The sequence below is a fragment of the Sorex araneus genome, chromosome 3, assembly GCF_027595985.1.
Source record: "Sorex araneus isolate mSorAra2 chromosome 3, mSorAra2.pri, whole genome shotgun sequence".
NCBI classification, from domain to species: domain Eukaryota; kingdom Metazoa; phylum Chordata; class Mammalia; order Eulipotyphla; family Soricidae; genus Sorex; species Sorex araneus.
Genome location: NC_073304.1, coordinates 152,706,056 through 152,725,926, shown reverse-complemented (window position 1 = coordinate 152,725,926; position 19,871 = coordinate 152,706,056). Strand labels below are relative to the sequence as shown.

Here is a 19,871-nt window from a genome sequence, read left to right as displayed (position 1 = left end):
GGGGTCATACATCCCTCTGTGGCTGGGAAGTATAGGGGTTCCTGGGTAGCAGAGCTGCTGATGTGAGGTGATTTATGGGCGAGCCGGGGTTGGGTTATCAACCGTATGCTTGCAAGGAAGGCACACACAGCCTCTGCTCTGCTCAGAGAAGTGGATACCTCTCCCGAAGTGCTGGGGCCACATGGGCTCGGCCAGCTGCTCATGCCTGCAGATCCTGTGTTATATCTCTCACAATGGTCTCATCTTGGGTCCCAAAGTCTTTGTTTCATTCCAGTGCACTGGGAATTGAACCCAGGGCCTCAAACCCATATGTGTGTTTCTAAAGAGAATATGGAACCCCATTTACTGCAAAAGGGAAAACAAGTAAAATAAAAGTGGGAGGGGTCCTACAACGAGTAGGACACTTGCCTTGCGTGCATCTGACCCACAGCTTCCACACCCTGTGTGGCCCTGTGCGTGATCCCTGAGCACTGCCCACTGACTGGCCAAATATTCCCCACCCCAAATGCATATTTTAAAACATTTTTTTCCAGGGGTGTTCCCAGGCAGTGCTCAATGGGGTTTGGGGCCATGCTGCTGAATATATAAGGTATAATTTAGGGTCATCTACACCATACATATTTCTTGGGTCACAGTACTATTAGAAATTCCCGGAGAGCTAGTACAGGGATAAGGAACTTGGAAGCAGCTGGCCCTCTTTGGATCCTGGCAGGCACTGCATATGGTCCCTCGAGCACTACCAGGAATGATCCCTGAGCATAGAGCCTGGAATAAGCTCTGAGCACCTCCAGGTGTGACCTCAGAACCAAACAAATAATAATAGCCCTTCATAACAAGACAAAATGTTTCACTTTGTAGCTTGGGAGATATGGCACCTGCCTTGTATGCAGCTGACCTCAGTTCAAATCCCTGGTACGACATATTGTCTTTTTTTCCTTTCTTTTGCCACACCCAGTGGTGCTCAGGGTTTATTCCTTGCTCAGTACTTAGGCATTACTCCTGGCAAGGCTTGGGGAGACATATGAGATGCTGGGGATCGATACCTGGTTGGCTATGTGCAAGGCAAATACCCTACCCATTGTACTATTGCTCCAGCTCTCCTTATTATTGGCTCTCCTTATTAGTGGCTGCATTAATCTTGTGAGTTTCAGTCAACCAGCATCCTAATTGGTGGACGTTTAGATTTAATTTTTTTTTTTTTTTTTTGGCTTTTCTGGGTCACACCTGGCAATGCACAGGGGCCACTCCTGGCTCTGCACTCAGGAATTACCCCTGGCGGTGCTTAGGGGACCATATGGGATGCTGGGAATCGAACCCGGGTCGGCCGCGTGCAAGGCAAACTCCCTACCCGCTGTGCTATCTCTCCAGCCCCTAGATTTAATTTTTTTTTTACCCCCTTTACAGAAGATTGTTAATACTGAGTAATTTCCCATGTAGAATTAGGGGATGTTTGGATTTAATATGTTTCTATATAATTATATATAATTATTTAAATTATGTCTACCTGCTCTGGCCTCACTCAGAATTTATTTGAGTATCTTATTCTTGTTTTGGGGTTACAAAGTGAGAAGTAGTACCCAGGAATGTGCCCCCAAAACAAAACCAAGATGAGTTAACTCACTGGACAAGTCAACTGCAGTGGTGCTCAGTGGCTGGAAATGGAGGGTGGTGGGATGATGTCGAGATGTGTTGAAGTTGGGCCTTGAGCAGCCCTTTGAACCATCTCTGGTGAGCTCCTTCCTGCCACTGTTTTGCCTTGGGTCATACCCGGAGGTACTGGGGGTAGGATTGTTGCTCCTGGCTCTGTGTTGAGGGGTTGATATCGGCAGAGGTGCTTGAGGAACCACGTGTTGTTGGGGCTGGAACCCAGGCTTTCTGCCTCTAAAGCATGAGCGCAGCCCACTGTACTCTTTCCACAGTCCGCTGGCCCTGTCACATTTCACTTACAAAAAATGTTTTTCTGTGGCTGGAGCAGTAGTGCAGCAGGTTGGGTGTTTGCCTTGCGCATGACTGACCCAGGTTCGAGCCCCAACATCTCATATGGTCCCCCGAGCGCCGCCAGGAGTAATTCCTGAGTGCAAAGCCAGGAGTGACCCCTGTGCATCACCGGATGTGACCCAAACAGCCCCCTCACAAAAATGTTTTTCTGCTGAGGTGATAGCATGTGTCAATGCCTCTGATTAGGGGACAAACCAGAGTGAGGCAGTCCTGGAACTGCAGTAACAAAAAACCCGAGTTTCCTTCTGGTGTTCATGAGCCAGACTTGAAGAGGAAGAAACTATTGTCATCCATGTCTTGGTTCAGTCGAGTGACATTCTCTCCTCATGTTGACTTCTTGGTGCGGGTGGAGGGTGTTTGGGCCACACCTGGTTGTGCTCAAGGGTGTTATGTCAGTGCTGGGGGGCTGTTTGGGATGCTGGAATGAAAAGGGCTGGGGTTTCACAAGTGCTTTACCCTGTCCTATGTCTCCTGCTCCTACTCAGATGACTTGAGTTCCCTTTTTGTTCGGGGTATTTTTGTTTTGGGGCCATACCTGGTGATGCTCAGGTGTTACTCCTTGGTACACTCAGGAATTACTCCTGGTGGTGCTCAGGGCACTGGGTTGGCTTTGTGCAAGGCCTTACCTGGCTCTGATCCTCCAGGGCCCAGGATGAGAAGGAAGCAACTATTGTTACTGTGGTATTGTCTTATTCTATGCCAGGTACTCCAAACTCCTAGACTACATTATTATTACTACTCTTATTACTCTATATGCCAAAAACAGTAACGATAGGTCTCATCCCCCTGACACTGAAAAAGCCTCCAGTTGTTGGGAAAGACGAGTAAGGAGAAGCTGCTAAAAATCTAAGGGCTGAGAGGAATAGAGATGTTACTGGTGCCCGCTCGAGTAAATCGACGAATAACAGAATGACAGTGATACAGTGATACTCTTATTATTAGGCTTGTGGGCCAGAGCCAGTGGTGCTCATGGTTTCCTGCTGGCTTTCTGCTCAGGGATCACTCCTGGGGGGACTCCAGGAACTAGACAGGATACAGGGATTAGACCCCAGCCAGCGTCCTACACTCTGTGCTCTCTCTGACCCCGGTTAATTCTGTAATCTGGAATTGGGGTGTGTGTTATCTTCAACTTTGTTCTTTCTCGAAATTGCTTTGACTCTTTGGGGGTTTTTGTGGTTCTTTGATCTTTGCTTATCTGGCAATGCTCAGGGGTTGCTCCTGGCTCTGTACTCAGAAATCATTGCTAGGGTATGGGATGCCTGGGATTGAACCCAGGTTGGCTGTGTGCAAGGCAAGCACACTACCCACCCTTCTCCCCCCACCATCTGTCCATTTCCAGGATATATCATTTTTTTTAATCCGATTGTCATCTTGATAGGGATTGCATTGAATTTGTAGATAGGATTGGGTTGTATGGGTATTCTAATAATAATCTTCTGAGACTAGGGATGTGACTCAGTGGTAGAGTACTTTCATTGTATGTGCGAATTTAGCTGAGTGTGGTCAGAACAACAACAAAAAGGAGCTGGAGATACAGTACAGTGATTAAGCCCTGAACACTGCTGGATCTGGCCCAAAAACCCAAATAAAAATAATAAGAACAACAAAAATAAAATCAGTAATACCCACACGCATGGATATCTTTATTTGTGCCTGATTTTCTCCCTGCAGTCTCTTACACTTGACATTGTGCAGGTCATTCACTTCTTTGACTGAATCTGTTTGTGTTGGGCCAGGGATGTGGCTCAGTGGTTAAGTGCATTCTGGCACAGCCAAGAAAAATTCTTGGTTCATTAAGAGGCAATTAAAAGTGTGTTTCTTGGGGCCGGAGCGATAGCACAGCGGGTAGGGCGTTTGCCTTGCACGCGGCCGACCCAGGTTCGATCCCTGGCATCCCATATGGTCCCCCAAGCACCGCCAGGAGTAATTCCTGAGTGCAGAGCCAGGAGTAACCCCTGAGCATCACTGGGTGTGACCCAAAAAGCAAAAAAAAAAAAAAAAAAAAAGTGTGTTTCTTATTTTTTCATTTTTTTGGCTTTTGAACCACATCCTGAAGTACTCAGGGATGACCATAGATGATGCTGGGGTTTGAATCTGGGCTGGCTGCATTCAGGGCACTCTTTCTGCCTGCTGTTCTGTCACTTGGACTCTATTTTATTAGTGATTGCATTAATCTTATAAATTTCACTAAACTAACTTCCTAATTGGTTGGTATTTAGGTTCTAATTTATTTATTTATTTAGTGCTCTTTACAGGTAATACTGAGTAATCTCCCATGTTGAATTAGGGGATGTTTGGTTTAGTATGCTTCTAGGTAATTGTTTATAACAATATTTAAATTATGTTAAATTATTTAAGAAACTTCTAAATCATCTCCTTAGGAATGATGAGACTATACTTTGAAACTTTCAGACAGTTTATTTGGTGGGGTGGGGTGGACCTCCCAGTGGGGTTTGTAGTTACAGGACTAGTTCTGATGATTCTCAGCCCCCACGTGTAATTCAGCCCTTTGCTTCAGTCCTCCGAGTGTGACTGAACTGTCTCAGTGGTACTTGGGGAGCTGACTTGAGGTCATCTGCATGCTGGGCACACATCTTAGCCTATGTATGAGCTCACTGACCCTTAAACTTTGAGTTCTATGTTGCTCTTTCAGTGTACATTGACTTTTACTTAAGTAAGGCAAAAAAAGATAAGCTTTAAAATTGTTCAGCAGGGGCTGGAGCGATAGCACAACGGGTAGGGCGTTTGCCTTGCACACGGCTGACCCAGGTTCGATTCCTAGTATCCCATATGGTTCCCCGGGCACAGCCAGGAGAAATTCCTGAGTGCGTGAACCAGGAGTAACCCCTGTGCATTGCTGGGTGTGACCCTAAAAAAAAAAAAAAACTTTATTTATTCAGCAGTTGGGGGGTTGTTTAGTATAGTGAATAGGGTGCTTGCCTTGCACAGGGCCAACCTGGGTCAATCCCTGGCCTCTCCCATGGTCCTCTGAGCACTGCTGGGAGTGATCTCTGAGCATCGCCGGGTGTGACCCCAAAACAAAACACAAGGTTCACTAATTATGATATTAATTTTTTTTTTTTTTTTGCTTTTTTTTTTTTGGGTCACACCCGGCAATGCACAGGGGTCACTCCTGGCTCATGCACTCAGGAATCACCCCTGGCGGTGCTCAGGGGACCATATGGGATGCTGGGATTCGAACCCGGGTCGGCCGCGTGCAAGGCAAACGCCCTACCCGCTGTGCTATCGCTCCAGCTCCCTAATTATGATATTAATTGTTTAAAAAATATTTTATAGGACTGGGGCTGGAGCGATAGCACAGCGGGTAGGGTGTTTGCCTTGCACGCGGCCGACCCGGGTTCGATTCCCAGCATCCCGTATGGTCCCCCAAGCACTGCGAGGAGTAATTCCTGAGTGCAAAGCCAGGAGTAATCCCTGTACATCGCTGGGTGTGACCCAAAAAGAAAAAAAAAATTTTTTTATAGGGCTGGAGTAATAGCACAACAGGTAAGGCGTTTGCCTTGCACATGGCTGACCTGGGTTCGATTCCCAGCTTCCCATATGGTCCCCTGAGCACCACCAGGAGTAATTCCTGAGTGCAGAACCAGGAAGAACTTCTGCATCGCTAGGTGTGACGCAAAAAGAAAAAAATATTTGTAAAGTTGTTCACAATAATTTATTACTTTAATATTCCAACATCAATCCCACCATCATTACAACTCTCTACCACCATCTTTTAAATGTTTCCACCCCAACCCCCAAACTCTGTCCGCAAAGCAGGATCTAAATAATTGATTCTGTATTGCTTATTATGAATAATCCACTAAAGATTATCCAGAAAATTTTCCTTAGAGGGAAGTGTGTGAAGATTGTTGTATTTCACCCTGGAGCCATTAAGCAAGCCCTAACATGTTCTTAAAGGTTGAGCTTTGTGTGCTTATATATGTATATATATGTATTATATGGGCTGGAGCGATAGCGCAGCGGTAGGGCGGTCGCCTTTCACGAGGCCGACCCGTGTTCGATTTCTCCGCCCCTCTCGGAGAGCCCGGCAAGCTACTGAGAGTGTTGAGCCCGCGAGGCAGAGCCTGGCAAGCTACCCGTGTGTATTGGATATGCCAAAAACAGTAACAATACGTCTCTCAATGAGAGACTTTACTGGTGCCCGCTCGAACAAATCGATGAGCAACGGGATGACAGTGAATATATATTATATGTATATGTATATATAATATATATGATTAATGATTTTTTAAAGTGAACAACATGGTCTAGAAATACCTAGATTGATGTATGTTGTAATGGTAGGATATGATTTATGGAATGAATCATTCAGGATATAACATTTGAAGGTTTTGAAACTCCAGCAAATTTAAGCTTTGAAGCTCCAGAAAATTCAGAATTGATAGTTATTTTGTTTCTTGTTTTTTTAAGAATACTATTATTGTTTATATTTCTTCATTAGTATTTTGTTGTTTTCCTCCGCCCCTCGGAGAGCCCGGCAAGCTACCGAGAGTATCGCGCCCGCACGGCAGAGCCTGGCAAGCTACCCGTGGAGTATTGGATATGCCAAACACAGTAACAATACGTCTCACAATGAGAGATGTTACTGGTGCCCGCTTGAACAGATCGATGAGCAACAGGGTGACAGTGACAGTGATTTTGTTGTTGTTAATTTCGGGCCACACCCTTAGTGCTCAGGGATCACTCCTGGTGAGACTTGAGGGACTATATGTGGTGCTGGGGACTGAACTCAGGTCATCAGTCAGCTGTGTAAGTCAGGTGCCCTACCCATTGTGCTTTCGCTCCTGCCCACTAGCCATTATTTCTCCATGGGCTCCAGTTATTTCTGAAATTAACTCGTCTTTGCCCCTGAATATTGCCTAACTTTGTTTTTGATTTGAACTCAATTGAATACTTTACAGTACTTATGGGTGAGTTCTTATAAATTAAGTGCAGAAATGATGTGACCTTTAGTAACCTACAGCTCGTAGATCTGTAATTTCTGTACTGAGTATTTTTTGTGTTTTACTTATGGAGCATGTGATATTAAGTACTAGACTTGGTTATCGGGGACAGCACATAAAGTTCTGGAGACTCCTGTCTTTTATCTCCGAACTAGTAAGTTGTTTCACAGCTTCAACAAGGCTGTCTCTTCAGAAGGGAATTTGGGGCACTTAGTTTCTTTTTCCTTCTTTTACAGTAGATATCAAGATGATATAATTTGTGTGTAGAGGACAAGAATGCAGGGGCCTCGGCCTTTAAGCATCTTAAATGTGCAGAGTGTGTTCTATACTTAAACATCTCATACATGCAGAGCATATTCTCTGCCTAAACATCTCACACACGTGCAGAGTTTGTTCTGTACCTATGAACTTACACTCCTGGTCCCAGTTAAGGCGCTTTGTAAAAGTTGATTATAATTAGTCTCTCCCTCCCTTTCTCTCTCTCACTGTGTCTCTGTCTCTGTCTCTCTCTCCCCTCCTCACAACCCTTGTGTGTAAGAAGTGCCTGAACTCCTACACTCTCTTTCTGGTCCCAAGGCTTATCTTTTTTTTTTTTGTGAAATATAAAATATTTTTATTTAGAGGGAGGTGAGGGAGAGGGAGAAACTGTAGCGGCTTCTCCAGATAGGATAAGGCCAAGAGAGTACACACCTCATGCTCTTGGGAAGGGGGCGGTACCGGCCCCGCTCTCTGCTGAGATGGGATCCTGGTGCCGCACACGTGCGGCCTCTCTGAAGCTGCATGAGCATGATCCCAGAGGCCAGCTAAACTATTTTTTTTTTTTTGCTTTTTGGTTCACACCCATCGATGCTCAGGGGTTACTCCTGGCTTTGCACTCAGGAATTACTCCTGGTGGTGCTTGGGGGACCATATGGGATGCTGGGGATCGAACCCGGGTCGGCCGCGTGCAAGGCAAACGCCCTACCCGCTGTGCTATCGCTCTGGCCCCTAAACTACTTTTGGTACCGGCAGCTTCTTGCAGAAATGTCTCTAGACTGAGAACTAAGCCACGGCCCCATGCCTGCCCAGGAGGGGAAACGTTTTTCTCTCTCACCTTTTCCTTGGGGGGGGCGCGTGGCGACCGTCACCACAGATGAGAGGTACAAGCTCGCAATGATCCAATTTCTGGCAGAAATTTCCTTGGACTTAGTTATTAAAATACAAAAATCCAAAACCGCGCGGCTGCGATAGCCGCCTCATATCTCTTCATTCTCAGCAATGGAAAACAAATTATCAAATGCTTCCTTTTCAGCAGGTCTGATGGGGGGGGGAACTCCAAATAATAATAGTGAGTTTTTTGTTGAAATATTGAATGCAACCAAAGTAAAGAGAAAGTAAAGTGAAATTGATCAGTTTGTCCCAGGGGTTGGGGGGGGTGATGGGAGGTATACTGGGATTTTTTTTTTTTGGTGGTGGAATATGTGCACTGGTGAAAAGGATGGTTGTTTGAGCACTTACAAAGCCTTAAAGCTTTGTAATTTCCCACATGGTGATTCAATTAAAAAAAAAAAAAGAGTACACCACTCAGGTTGAATTTCAGAATACTCCCTAGATTAAAGGAATTACACACCTCAGGTTGATACTGGTGAATCTCCAAGGTGGACAATGCACCAAAGTCTTTCTTTTTTTAAGAGAAGATGTCGATTCTTTGAAAAAAGGTTATGTATTGCATCACCTTCATTATGAGCTATGAAAGCCAAAAGTTACTTTATAGATAATAACCCCAGCTAATCTTTTATTTATTTATTATTTTTCAGGGGGCGCTCCTGGCAGTGTGTGGCCATGGAGGTGCTTGAGACCACCAGAGTGGTTGTCTGGAGCCACTAGGGTTTTACTTAGCAGTGATGGGGGACTTTTGGTGTCAGGATTTAGTCATGGGGAGTGTGGTACATGGAAATCTTGTTCTCCTGGGCTTCCAAATTTGATCGTATACCTCTTGGTTTTTTGTTTGATTTTGTGTTTTGTTTTTTTTTTTCTCCCACACCCAGCAGTGCTCAGGGTTTAATCCTGACTTTGTGCTCAGGAATAGCCCTTAGTGGGGATCAAAGTGGGAAAACCGTAGGGGGGCTTGGGATTGACCCTAGATTGGCCAGTTGGCCAAGCAAATGCCTTACCCACTGTACTATCTTTCCAGCCCCTGTCCTACCTCCATTTTCTGTTTGTTTGTTTGTTTGTTTTCAGGCTACACCCATACCCCAGTGATGCTAAGTGGTTACTCCTGGCTCTGCACTCAGGCATTACTTCTGACAGTGCTTGGGGAAGCATATGGGTGCTGGAGAACGAGCCTGGGTTGGCCCTGTTGCAAGGCAAGCACCTTCCCCGCTGTACTATCGCTCCGGCCCAAGAAAACCAAGAAGCTGAAAAATAGTTCAAGCATGTGATTATTTCTTGTTTTAAGTCATTTCAAACTTAAAATTGCACAATATTGTGAAGAGTGTGTATCTGCCATCCAGACTCTTCTGGTGTTGAGGTTTGACATAGTCTGTCTCTTCACTCATCCTCATGCACACAGACATACTCCACACATATAAGTGTCCACAGCTACGCTCTTCCTGGACCACTCGAGAGAATGCTGCTGACTCAGGACTTGTTTTTTAGGGTGGTGGTGGTGGGGTGGGGCTGTGCTCTGTGCTCAGGGATCCCTCCTGGCAGGGCTGGGGTGGGGGGAGCCTGTGTCATGCTGGGGATCCAACCCAGGGCTGCTGTGTGCAGGGCAAACACCCTACTTGCTGTGCTTATCTCTGTGGCCCCAATAGAAGGACACTCTTAGCTGCCTCTGAATGAGCTTGAGAATGTTAGGGTTACAAAATTCAGCAAATTGCAACAGTTGTGTAACATGTATTTGCACCAGAATTGATTGGGCAGTGCACTTTGATACAGCACTGCCATTAAGTACCTAGGATCCTTGTTGAATTTTGACTTGGTCCAGTAGTGATTTTTTTTAATATTCAAATCAGTTTTTTTTATATATTTTATTTTTAAATTAGTGAATCACCGTGAGGGTACAGTTACAGATTTATACATTTTCGTGTTTGTGTTTCCCTCATACAATGTTCAAGTACCCATCTCTCCACCAGTGTCCATTCTCTGTCACCAGTGAACCCAGTATCCCTCCCACCCCCGGTCCAGTAGTGATTTTTTTTTTTTTTTTTTTTGCTTTTTGGGTCACACCCAGCAATGCTCAGGGGTTACTCCTGGCTCTGCACTCAGGAACCACTCCTGGCGGTGCTCAGGGGACCATATGGGATGCTGGGAATCGAACCCGCTGTGCTATCACTCCAGCCCTCCAGTAGTGATCTTTAAAGGCCCAGGGAACTTGGGATGATTAGCTGTAATTTCTCTAGTTTCACTGTACCTGAAAATTGTTCTTCAGGCTTTCTTTGCTTTTCATGATCTTGACTTTTTGTTTTGTTTTGGTATTTGGGCCACATCTGGCAGCTCTCAGGGCTTACTCCTGACTCTGCCCTTAGGGATGACTCCTGGAGGAGATTGGGGGACCATATGGGGTACCAGGGATGGAACCTAGGTCAGGCCATGTGCAAGGCAAGCACTCTGCCCTCTGTACTAACTTTCCAGCCCACTATCTTGACTTAATTGTCCTTTGCATATGTTTGATGAAAGGTCATATTTTGGAGTTGGGGGTGGGAATGAGAAGCCACTGCAGGTTGTGCAGGTGCCCATCCTCTGGCCCTCTCTGGCCTCCAAGTTAGATTTTTCAAGCATAGTAACTCTGTCCCAAACAGCAGTTCCTTGAACTCCTTCTCACTTTCTGGGATGAGATGTTTTAAACTCTCGTACTTTCTTTTCCTGGCATTGAACCAGCTGTTGCCCTAGAGGCCCTGATTTGACTTAGAAAGATCTAGGGCTGGAGTGATACCACAGTACGTTGGGCACTTGGCTTGTATGTGACTGACCTCGGTTTGGTCCCTAGCATCCCTTATGGTTCACTGAGCACTATTAGGAATGATTCCTGAGCGCAGAGTAAGTTTTGAGAGCTGCCGGGTATGGCCCAAGTACAACAAAGCAAAACCCCACAATCTAGATATTAGGTGTCAAATTTCATAATTATTTCTAGGCCTTTCATTTAATTAGTATTTACTTATTGCCTTTTGGGGGTCAGCCCCAGCAGTGGCTGGTGCTTCTGGTTGGGGGCCGCTGTCGTGGAGCTGGGACTTGAACCCAGCCCCCTGCCATGCAGAGCCTGTTCTCAGCCCAGGGAACTCTCTCTCTGGCCCCCAGATAGATTTTGAATGTTGTTGCATGTCCAGTCACTCATTTCGGTATGTTTGCTGTCCTGCCCCTCTTCTAGATCGCCAGTCCTGCAAATCAGACCCGGTATTAGTGGTAGCACGCATGTGCTCTGTTGTGTGACTTTGCTTCTGTGAAAGGAAGGAGTCAAGGGTGTCTGAGAAGAGTTACTTTTGATTCAGGAAGAGATGTGGCCTCCTGAGAATAAAGACTGGAAGGAGCCTAGGATGTGAGTGTGCAGTGTAGAGATTCGATATCCGAGGCAGGTACTGGCGAGGCCATGGACACTCGCTCATGTCTGGACTTGAAAGAGGAATAGACTATTAGTGTTCAGGGATCACACATTTGGGGCAGATATGATTGCATGTCTGTAAAGTGTATTATCGAGGTGGCACATGGTCAGAATATAGGCGAGCAAAGGAAAGAAAAATCAACATAGAGATCAGGAGTCAGGACTTGGCTCAGTGGGAATCATTTGCTTTGCCGGTGTATGGTCCTGGGTGTTTGTTTTGTTGGGGTTTATACCTAGAAATGCTCAGGGGTTCCTCCTCCCTGTGACTCAGGATTCACTCCTGTCAGGCTCGGGGGATCAAATCTCTCTGACCCCAATCCTGGGTTTGATCCCTGACACCACCCAACAAACAGACAGACAGACACAGACAGACAGGCAGGCAGGCACGCACGCACGCACGCACGTACGCACGCACGCACACACACAGAGGATCTATCTGTGCTCCAAGTTCAGGCACTTGTTTTGGCCAATCCCAGTTCAAATCCTGGCACTGTGTGTGATCCCCTGAGCACTATCAGGAATGCATAGAGCAAAGTATAAGACCTGAGTACCTGTGCCCTCCCAAACCTAAAATATTTATAAATAAAGCTCAGGGGCCGAAAGAGTGGTACAGGGATGAAGGCACTTGCCTTGTCATCAGTTGACCCTAGTTTGGTTTTCTACACCACACAGTCTCCTGAGCAAACCAAAATCAAATTAAGATCAATACTGTTTAAAAAAAATTCCATGTTGGATCATTGTATGACTGAAGTCTGATCATGAATAGCTTTGTAACTGTATCTCATGTGATTCTATTAAAAAAAAAAATGATGCTGATGGGGGCAGGGTGCAGATTCCATACTTTACCTTACTTTAGGCCCTTTTATAGATTTTTTTTTCTGATCTGACAGCTCATTCTGTTTTTACTGTTTTTGTTTATTAAGCAATGCTCAGGGGTTACTCCTTGCTTTGCACTCAGAAATTACTCCAGGTGGTGTGCAGGGGACAATATGGGTCAGGGATTGAACCCAGGTCAGGCTTTTGTAAGGCAAGTGCCCTACCTGCTGTACTATTGCTCTGGTCTCTGTGTTTTACTTAATAAATGATTTCTTAATTTTTTTCAGTAAATTTTAATTTTATCCAGAACTTATTGATATATATATTATTAAATCTTTATTGGAGTGATAGTACAGCAGGTAGGGTGCAATTTGCCTTGTATGCAGCACTGGTGTTTGATTCCTGGCATTCTGTATGGTTGCCTGTGCTCGCCAGGCCTCAAAACCCAAAAAGAAGAGTGGGACTGGAGTGATAGTTTTGTGGGCTGAGTGCATGCTTTGCATACTGGAGGTCTGGGTTTGATCCCTGAGCACTTCTAGATGTGGCCTCAAGATGAGACGATTAAACAAAGCGTCCTTTAGAGCCAGAAGCTTAAACCTATTTCACTCCAGGAATACTAATTAGTAATCATATTTCTATGTTCCTTAAGTCTCTTAATTCTCCATTTTGCACCACTGATTTGTTCATAGGACTGAGTTGGTTGGCCTGCATATTATCTTCTTCTAGATTTGTCTGGTTCTTTATCACTGTATCACTGTTATCCCATTGTTCATTGAGTTGCTCGAGCAGGCACCAGTAACGTCTCCATTGTGAGTCTTGTTACTGTTTTTGGCATATCGAATACGCCACGGGTAGCTTGCCAGGCTCTGCCATACAGGCAAGATACTCTCGGTAGCTTGCCGGGCTTTCCGAGAGGGGTGGAGGAATTGAACCCAGGTGAGCCGCGTGCAAGGCAAACACCCTACCCGCTGTGCTATTGCTCCAGCCGTGGTTCTTTATAGTATTTGATTTGTTTTTTCTTTTTGGGTCACACCCAGCATGCACAGGGGTTACTCCTGGCTCTGCACTCAGGAATTACCCCTGGCGGTGCTCAGGGGACCATATGGGATGCTGGGAATCGAACCCGGGTCAGCCGTGTGCAAGGCAAACGCTCTACCCGCTGTGCTATCATTCCAGCCCCCTATAGTATTTGATTTTTAAAATTATTTCTATTATTTGTGGCATTTCCTAAAATACCCTTCTGTATAAAAGCTTCTTGTGACTTCCTATTAACTGTAGAGTAAATGGTAATTTAAAAAAATTGGGACCACACCCAACTGTGCTACGGATCACTCTGAACTGTGCGTGGGGGACCATATGAAGTGCTGGGGATTAAATCATAGTTTTACTGGGACCGGAGCAGTAGCTCAGTGGGTAGGGTGTTTATATTGCATGCTGCTGTTTTAAGATTGATCCCTGGCACCACTTGTGATCTCCCAAGCCCCTTGGAGGGATTCCTGAGCACAGAGCCGAGAGTTAGCCCTTAGCACAGCCGGGTGTGGCCCCAAACCAAATATATTAATAGCAGTTATGAACATGGACTTGGCCATGGTTCTGTGGCAGAACACCTGCTGCGTGTGTATTAGGTCTTGGGTTTGACCCGTGGCACCAGTTAAATAAAAGCAGCAATAGAAAGAATGTGAACTCAGAACCAACCCGCCGGCATCACTGCTTTCTGATTTGGTGCGGATGGTGAACAGTCCCAGAGTCAGGTGGTTCTGAGCGTGTATCATTATAATGGTGGCGCCTTCAAAGGAATGCCAGCTGCACAGAAAGTGCTGTGTATGCATTTGTTAAATGGTACATTCTAGCCGAAATCTCTTCAAAACAGCTCATTTCCCAGTGCTTTTACTCAGGACTTTTTCACTGTGCTTTTTCTCTTTGACTTCATCAGATATTTAAATCTCAGCCAGAATCCCAACTTTGAGGAAACGTCACTCGAGCAGATACAGGGACATCTACATAATGTGATAGGGATGGCAGGAGTGAGTTCAGGGTACGAAGGTAGCATCTGGGACATGGTGAGAAGCCTCAAGGAAAGCAAGCCCTTCGCTGAGACTTGAGGAAAGAAAAGGCTGTTTAAGTGTCACAGGTGATACTCAGAAAAGCAGACTGAGCAAGAACTTTAAGGGAGACTGGGGCTAAAACAGACCCTCCCAGGTAAACAAGAACCAGGTTATTTGAAGGACTGAGAATTGCTCACAGTGGACTTTTTTCAACCACCACCAGTTTGTACTTTCCAAACTACTTCAACCAACTTCTTTCATACCTCTGAATATTTTTTTGGTTTTGATTTTGGGGCCGTACCCTGCATTGCTTAGGGACTGTTCCTGGGGGGATTATTGGGTGGGAATCGAACTCAGGGCTCCAGCATGCAAAGCATGCGCCCAGTTCTCTGAGCCCTCTTCCTTCATCACTTCCTCGCTGTGATGGCGAGGGCGGGTTTGCCTTGAAGAGAAATGGCAGTGAGATGGCTTGGATGATTTCTTGGGAAAGTGAAGGTAGGATAGGGATCCCGAGGAGGACGCTCTCATGGTGGGAAGGTGCTTGCAGTCATGTGAGCCCTTGATTCCATTGCTGCTGCTGCAAAAGAACAACAGGACATCGGAGTCTGATACGGACAATAAAATTTTGGGTTTTTTTCCCTGTGGATAAGTAGAAAGCATTGAAGATTATTTAGGATGGGTTATCATAGAAAAGGATGATTCTGAGAGAGAAATCAAGGTCTGTAGAATTAATGAATGATTCATGAATGTGAACCTTTGAAAGCAGAGATGGGAAGAGAAGGTGGGGTCCAGCTCACAAAAGAAGAGTAACGTGTGGCACAGAGTGTGAAATCCACAGATTTGATACGAGAAAGTTGATAATATTAACATAGTGGTTGGTCTTGGCAATGTTCAAGACTTATTCCTGACTCTGTGGTCAGGGATCACTCCTGGTGTAGCTTGGGGGTATCTTTTGGGGTATTGAGGATCAAACCCAGGTTCCCCTGCTGTACTATTCAGTCCCTAAGTTACATGTTTTAAGTATAAAAATACAAAGCCTGGGGCTGGAGCAATAGCACAGCGAGTAGGGTGTTTGCCTTGCACACGGCCAACCCCAGTTCGATTCCCAGCATCCCATATGGTTCCCTGAGCACTGCCAGGAGTAATTCCTGAGCCAGGAGTAACCCCTCTGCATTGCTGAGTGTGACCCAAAAAGGAAAAAAAGAAAAAATACGGAGCTGGAGCAATAGTCCAGTGGGTAGGGCACTTGCCTTGCATGTAGCTAACCCAGGTGTGGCCCCAAAAGAGAAAAAAAAGTACAAGAAGTCTTAAAAATTATGGTGTTACATTGGAGCTAAGTTAGTGTCAAAATTTTTACTCAAGTTGACCTGGATTGGTTTAAATACATTTTTAAGAGAGCTTAATACTCAAATAATGATATCTTCTTTGTTGTTACTGTTGTTTTGTTTTGGGGTCACACCTAACAGGGCTTATTTCTCACTCTGTACAAGGCATATGCCCTACCCATTGTACTATCTCTCTGCTCCATGATTTCTGCTTTCTTTGTGAAAAAGCATGTAAGATTATTTTCCAAGAGTAAGAAAATATGTGGGCCTTGACTTGAATGGTGAAAAATCTGAAATAGCTTGGAGCCAATTAGGAAAGGTGCAGCTTTAGGGCATGTGACCATGGGACCAGTTTGGTTTTTTTTCTTTTTGGGTCACACCCGGTGATGCACAGGGGTCACACCTGGCTCTGCACTCAGGAATTTACCCTGGCGGTGCTCAGGGGACCATATGAGATGCTGGAAATCGAACATGGGTCGGCCGGCGTGTGTGCCAAGCAGATGCCCTACCAGCTGTGCTATCGCTCCAGCCCTGGGACCAGTTTTAAGAGATCAGTTTATGTGGTTTTAATCCTTGGTATGATTTCTTTGCCCCACCCCCACACCTTTAGTTGAATCCAGAGATGAGAATCTCTCCGTAGATAAGGGTGCTTAGGTTTATGAATGATATTGGAACTGTTTGATGACTAGACAATTTTTAATAGAGGAGGGTAAGCAGTTTGACTCATCCACATTCCCATTGGATTCTGAAATTCTTTCTTTTTTTTTTTTTCACTAACCCTGGTGTGCTTATAATAAGTTGAGCTTATTTAGCTCATTTTTTTATCTTTCCAAATTCTTTGGGATAACATTTTTATTTTATTTTATTTTTTAAATATCTATTTATTTATTTATTTTGCTTTTTGGGTCACACCCGGCGATGCACAGGGGTTACTCCTGGCTCTTCACTCAGGATTTATTCCTGGCGGTGCTCTGGGGACCATATGTGATGCTGGGAATTGAACCTGGGTTAGCCGTGTGCAAGGCAAACTTCCTACCCACTGTGCTATGGCTCTAGCCCCAAACATTTTAATTTTAGTTGTTCCAGGGTTAACTTAAAAGTTTGTTCGTGAGCCAAACCTGGCAGTTCTCAGCGTTTACTCCTGACTTGTACTCAGGGACTACTTCTGGCAGGGCTTTGGCAACCCTATGGAGTGTTGGAGATCAATCCAGGTGGCCACATGCAAGGCAAGCTGCTGTACTGTTGCTCCAGCCCCAAGAGTTAACTTTTAAGGTCAAGCATCTATGAAGCAAAGTAGAAGTGTACTTAAGAAGTAACTGGAACAGAAACAGTCTAAACCCATCACAGTTCTGGACATTAGGTTCAATCCCATGCTCTGGGATTTATTTATCTGTGCAACCACCCCCTCATGCACATAATTGCATTTACACAGTTTGAGAACATTGTATTTGGAATAAGTTGAAGCAAATATAAATTGACTTACTTGGTTTTATATATTGTCTTTTGTTGTCTCTAGCTGCCTACCCTCATCGTTTGAATCTCTTTTACCTTGCCAATGATGTCATACAGAACTGTAAAAGGAAAAATGCAATCATATTCCGTGAGTCATTTGCTGACGTACTTCCTGAAGCAGCTGCTCTGGTGAAGTAAGTAAAATATTACTGTTCTGGGAGGTAGAAACTTAGAAAATTTAGAATTTTGGTTTCCCTTTATGCCCATAAGTAAGAACTATTACAATTGTACATGCTTAGAGAGATTTCATGAATGTTTGGCCCATATTATTCAGTATAATATTCACATTTCTTTCAGAAACTTAGTTCCACTTTTCAAAGCTTATTGATTATTGCTTTTGTGTCTTTCTCTTCTAACTTGACCTTTTACTTTCCTGATCATACTCTCTGGCTCTGTTTTCTGATTAGTTCTTTTGTGTGTGCATTTTGCATTTTTCATTTTCTAATGTCTTCCTGAAATCTTGCCTTCTCTATGAAATAAGTAATAGGAAATGCTTATACTCAGACCTGTTGCTTCAAAATGCATTTTTGTACATTTTCCAAAGTGCTAGAAGATTTTTGCTCCCTGATTAATGGTATTTCTTTGTATTTTTTTTTCATATTTATCATTGGTGCACACATGCACAGTCAGAACATAAACAGCTATCTGGACTGTAGGAACCCCTCTCTGACTTTCACAGGTCAGACACTAGCACAGATATATTGGTCTGTTTTGTTGCTCAGGGTCCCCTCCTAGTGGTGATTGGGGGACTGTGTGGTGTGGGGATTGCAATAGGCCTCCTGTGTGCACCCCAACCTTTTGACCCACTAGGTAGTCTTAACCAGTCAGAGTGGAAGAGCCTTTCACTTGCAATGTCCCCTTTAGTATTACAAAAGATTAAAATGTGACCTTAGGGGCTGGAGCAATAGCACAGCGGGTAGGGCATTTGCCTTGCATGCGCCAACCCGGGTTCTAATCCCAGCATCCCATATGGTCCCCTGAGCAACGCCAGGGGTAATTCCTGAGTGAAGAGCCAGGAGTAACCCCTGTGCATTGCCGGGTGTGACCCAAAAACCAAAAAAAAAAAAAAAAGTGACCTTATTTGAAATGTCACAATGCTTTCATTTTTGTCAGAGATACATAAACAGTAATAGAACCTACCATATACTGGAAACTTGTGATTGACCAGAGAATAAGTAATGTGCCCTACATTGTACTCTAAAATCATTTAATCCTTAAAACTTTTTTTTTTTTCATATTGGTTTCGGGACCTAGCCAGTGTTGTTCAGTGCTTAGTCCTGGGTTTGCACTCAGGATCACTCCTGGCAGAACTTGGAACCATATGGGGTTCCAGAGACTGAACCTGGGTCAACTGCAAGTACCTGCTGGCCCCCTAATTCTTAAAACTTAATAAAGTAGGGATTGTATTATCCCTCTTGGGGGAGGAGGAGACTATTTTACAGAGCAGTCCAGCCGTTTGCCAAAGCCCACCCCAGCGCCCCTAGACACCAGAGCTTGAGTCTTTCCCACTCTGTGCCGTCTGCAGATGCAATGTGATTTAGAAGAAGGAAAGCTGGGGCCGGAGCAGTAGTGCGGCGGGTAGGGTGTTTGCCTTGCATGCAGCCAGCCTGGATTCAATCCCTGGCATCCCATATGGTCCCCCACGAACCGCCAGGAGTAACCCCTGAGTATCGCTGGGTGTGACCCAAAAAAGAAAAAGATAAGAAAAGTCATGGGCGAGGGCTGGGGCTCAGCAGCTGAGCACTTACCCTCGAAGGCTTGGGCTTAGCTCCTGGTACCAAAGAAAGGTAGAGAAACGCTTTATGTTGGCCACTTCTACTGGAGGGATAGTATATTGCAGGAAAGGCACTTACTTGCCTTGGCATGCTGACTCAATTTGATCCCCAATTCCCCATATGGTCCTCCAAGCTCTCAAAGAATGATCCCCTGCAATGTGAATACAGTCAGAGAACACCCTAAGCTTTGCTGGGTGTGGCCCCAAAACAAAAACAAAACCCCCAAAAACTTAACCTTGTGATTCTTAGATTCAGATGTAGCTTCTAGTTCATGGGTTCATTTGGATTGTGAACTTCCATTTTACCCTATAAAGGATTTTTTAAATGATCATTTTTGGAGGGCTGAGTAGATGCAGGCCTCAGACACGTGCAGGGTCTCCAGTCTGAGTCACAACATTATTGGTTACACCCTGGTGGCCCTGGCTGAGCACTGAAAGCTCAGGCCAGTATCAGCAGGAGTGGTCTCTGGCCCTCTGTGAGCACTGCTGGTGGGCCCCGAAGAGAACTCAAACTTGTAAGGCCTAGGGTTCAGCCTCCAGTACAAATAAAGAGCACACACCAGAGAAGGGTCCAAAAGAAGTGGAGAGTTGGGGTTAGAAGGGCAGCTGGAGAAGTGGGTAGTGCTGTTCCACATCATTAGCATCTCTCGGGCTGAGTCCTGCACACCACTGAGTGTGGCCTAAAAAACAGAAGAAGGAGGGGTGTGCTCATATGGCTGGAGTGTGTATTTCATCCACAGGGCCCCAGGTTTCAGCCCAGACTCCTACCGGGCACCCAAGCAATGCCGTATGTGGGCCCTGCAAAACAAAAAAAGAGAACATCCTGATGATTGCTTTGTATAGAACTGATGTTTG

General features: G+C 45.1%; 1 protein-coding gene across 4 annotated transcripts in view; it reads left to right on the top strand.

The window, feature by feature from the left end:
• RPRD2 (regulation of nuclear pre-mRNA domain containing 2) overlaps positions 1–19,871 on the top strand; it is an 82,472-nt gene that overhangs the window by 15,878 nt on the left and 46,723 nt on the right. For 2 of the 4 annotated variants that reach the window (XM_012934904.2, XM_004618067.2), the window contains exon 2: positions 17,247–17,376. The exons of the other annotated variants lie outside the window; for them this stretch is intronic. In XM_012934904.2, coding sequence (XP_012790358.2) covers positions 17,247–17,376 — 130 coding nt within the window. The remainder of the gene's footprint in view (positions 1–17,246; positions 17,377–19,871) is intronic. 4 annotated transcript variants of the gene reach the window in all.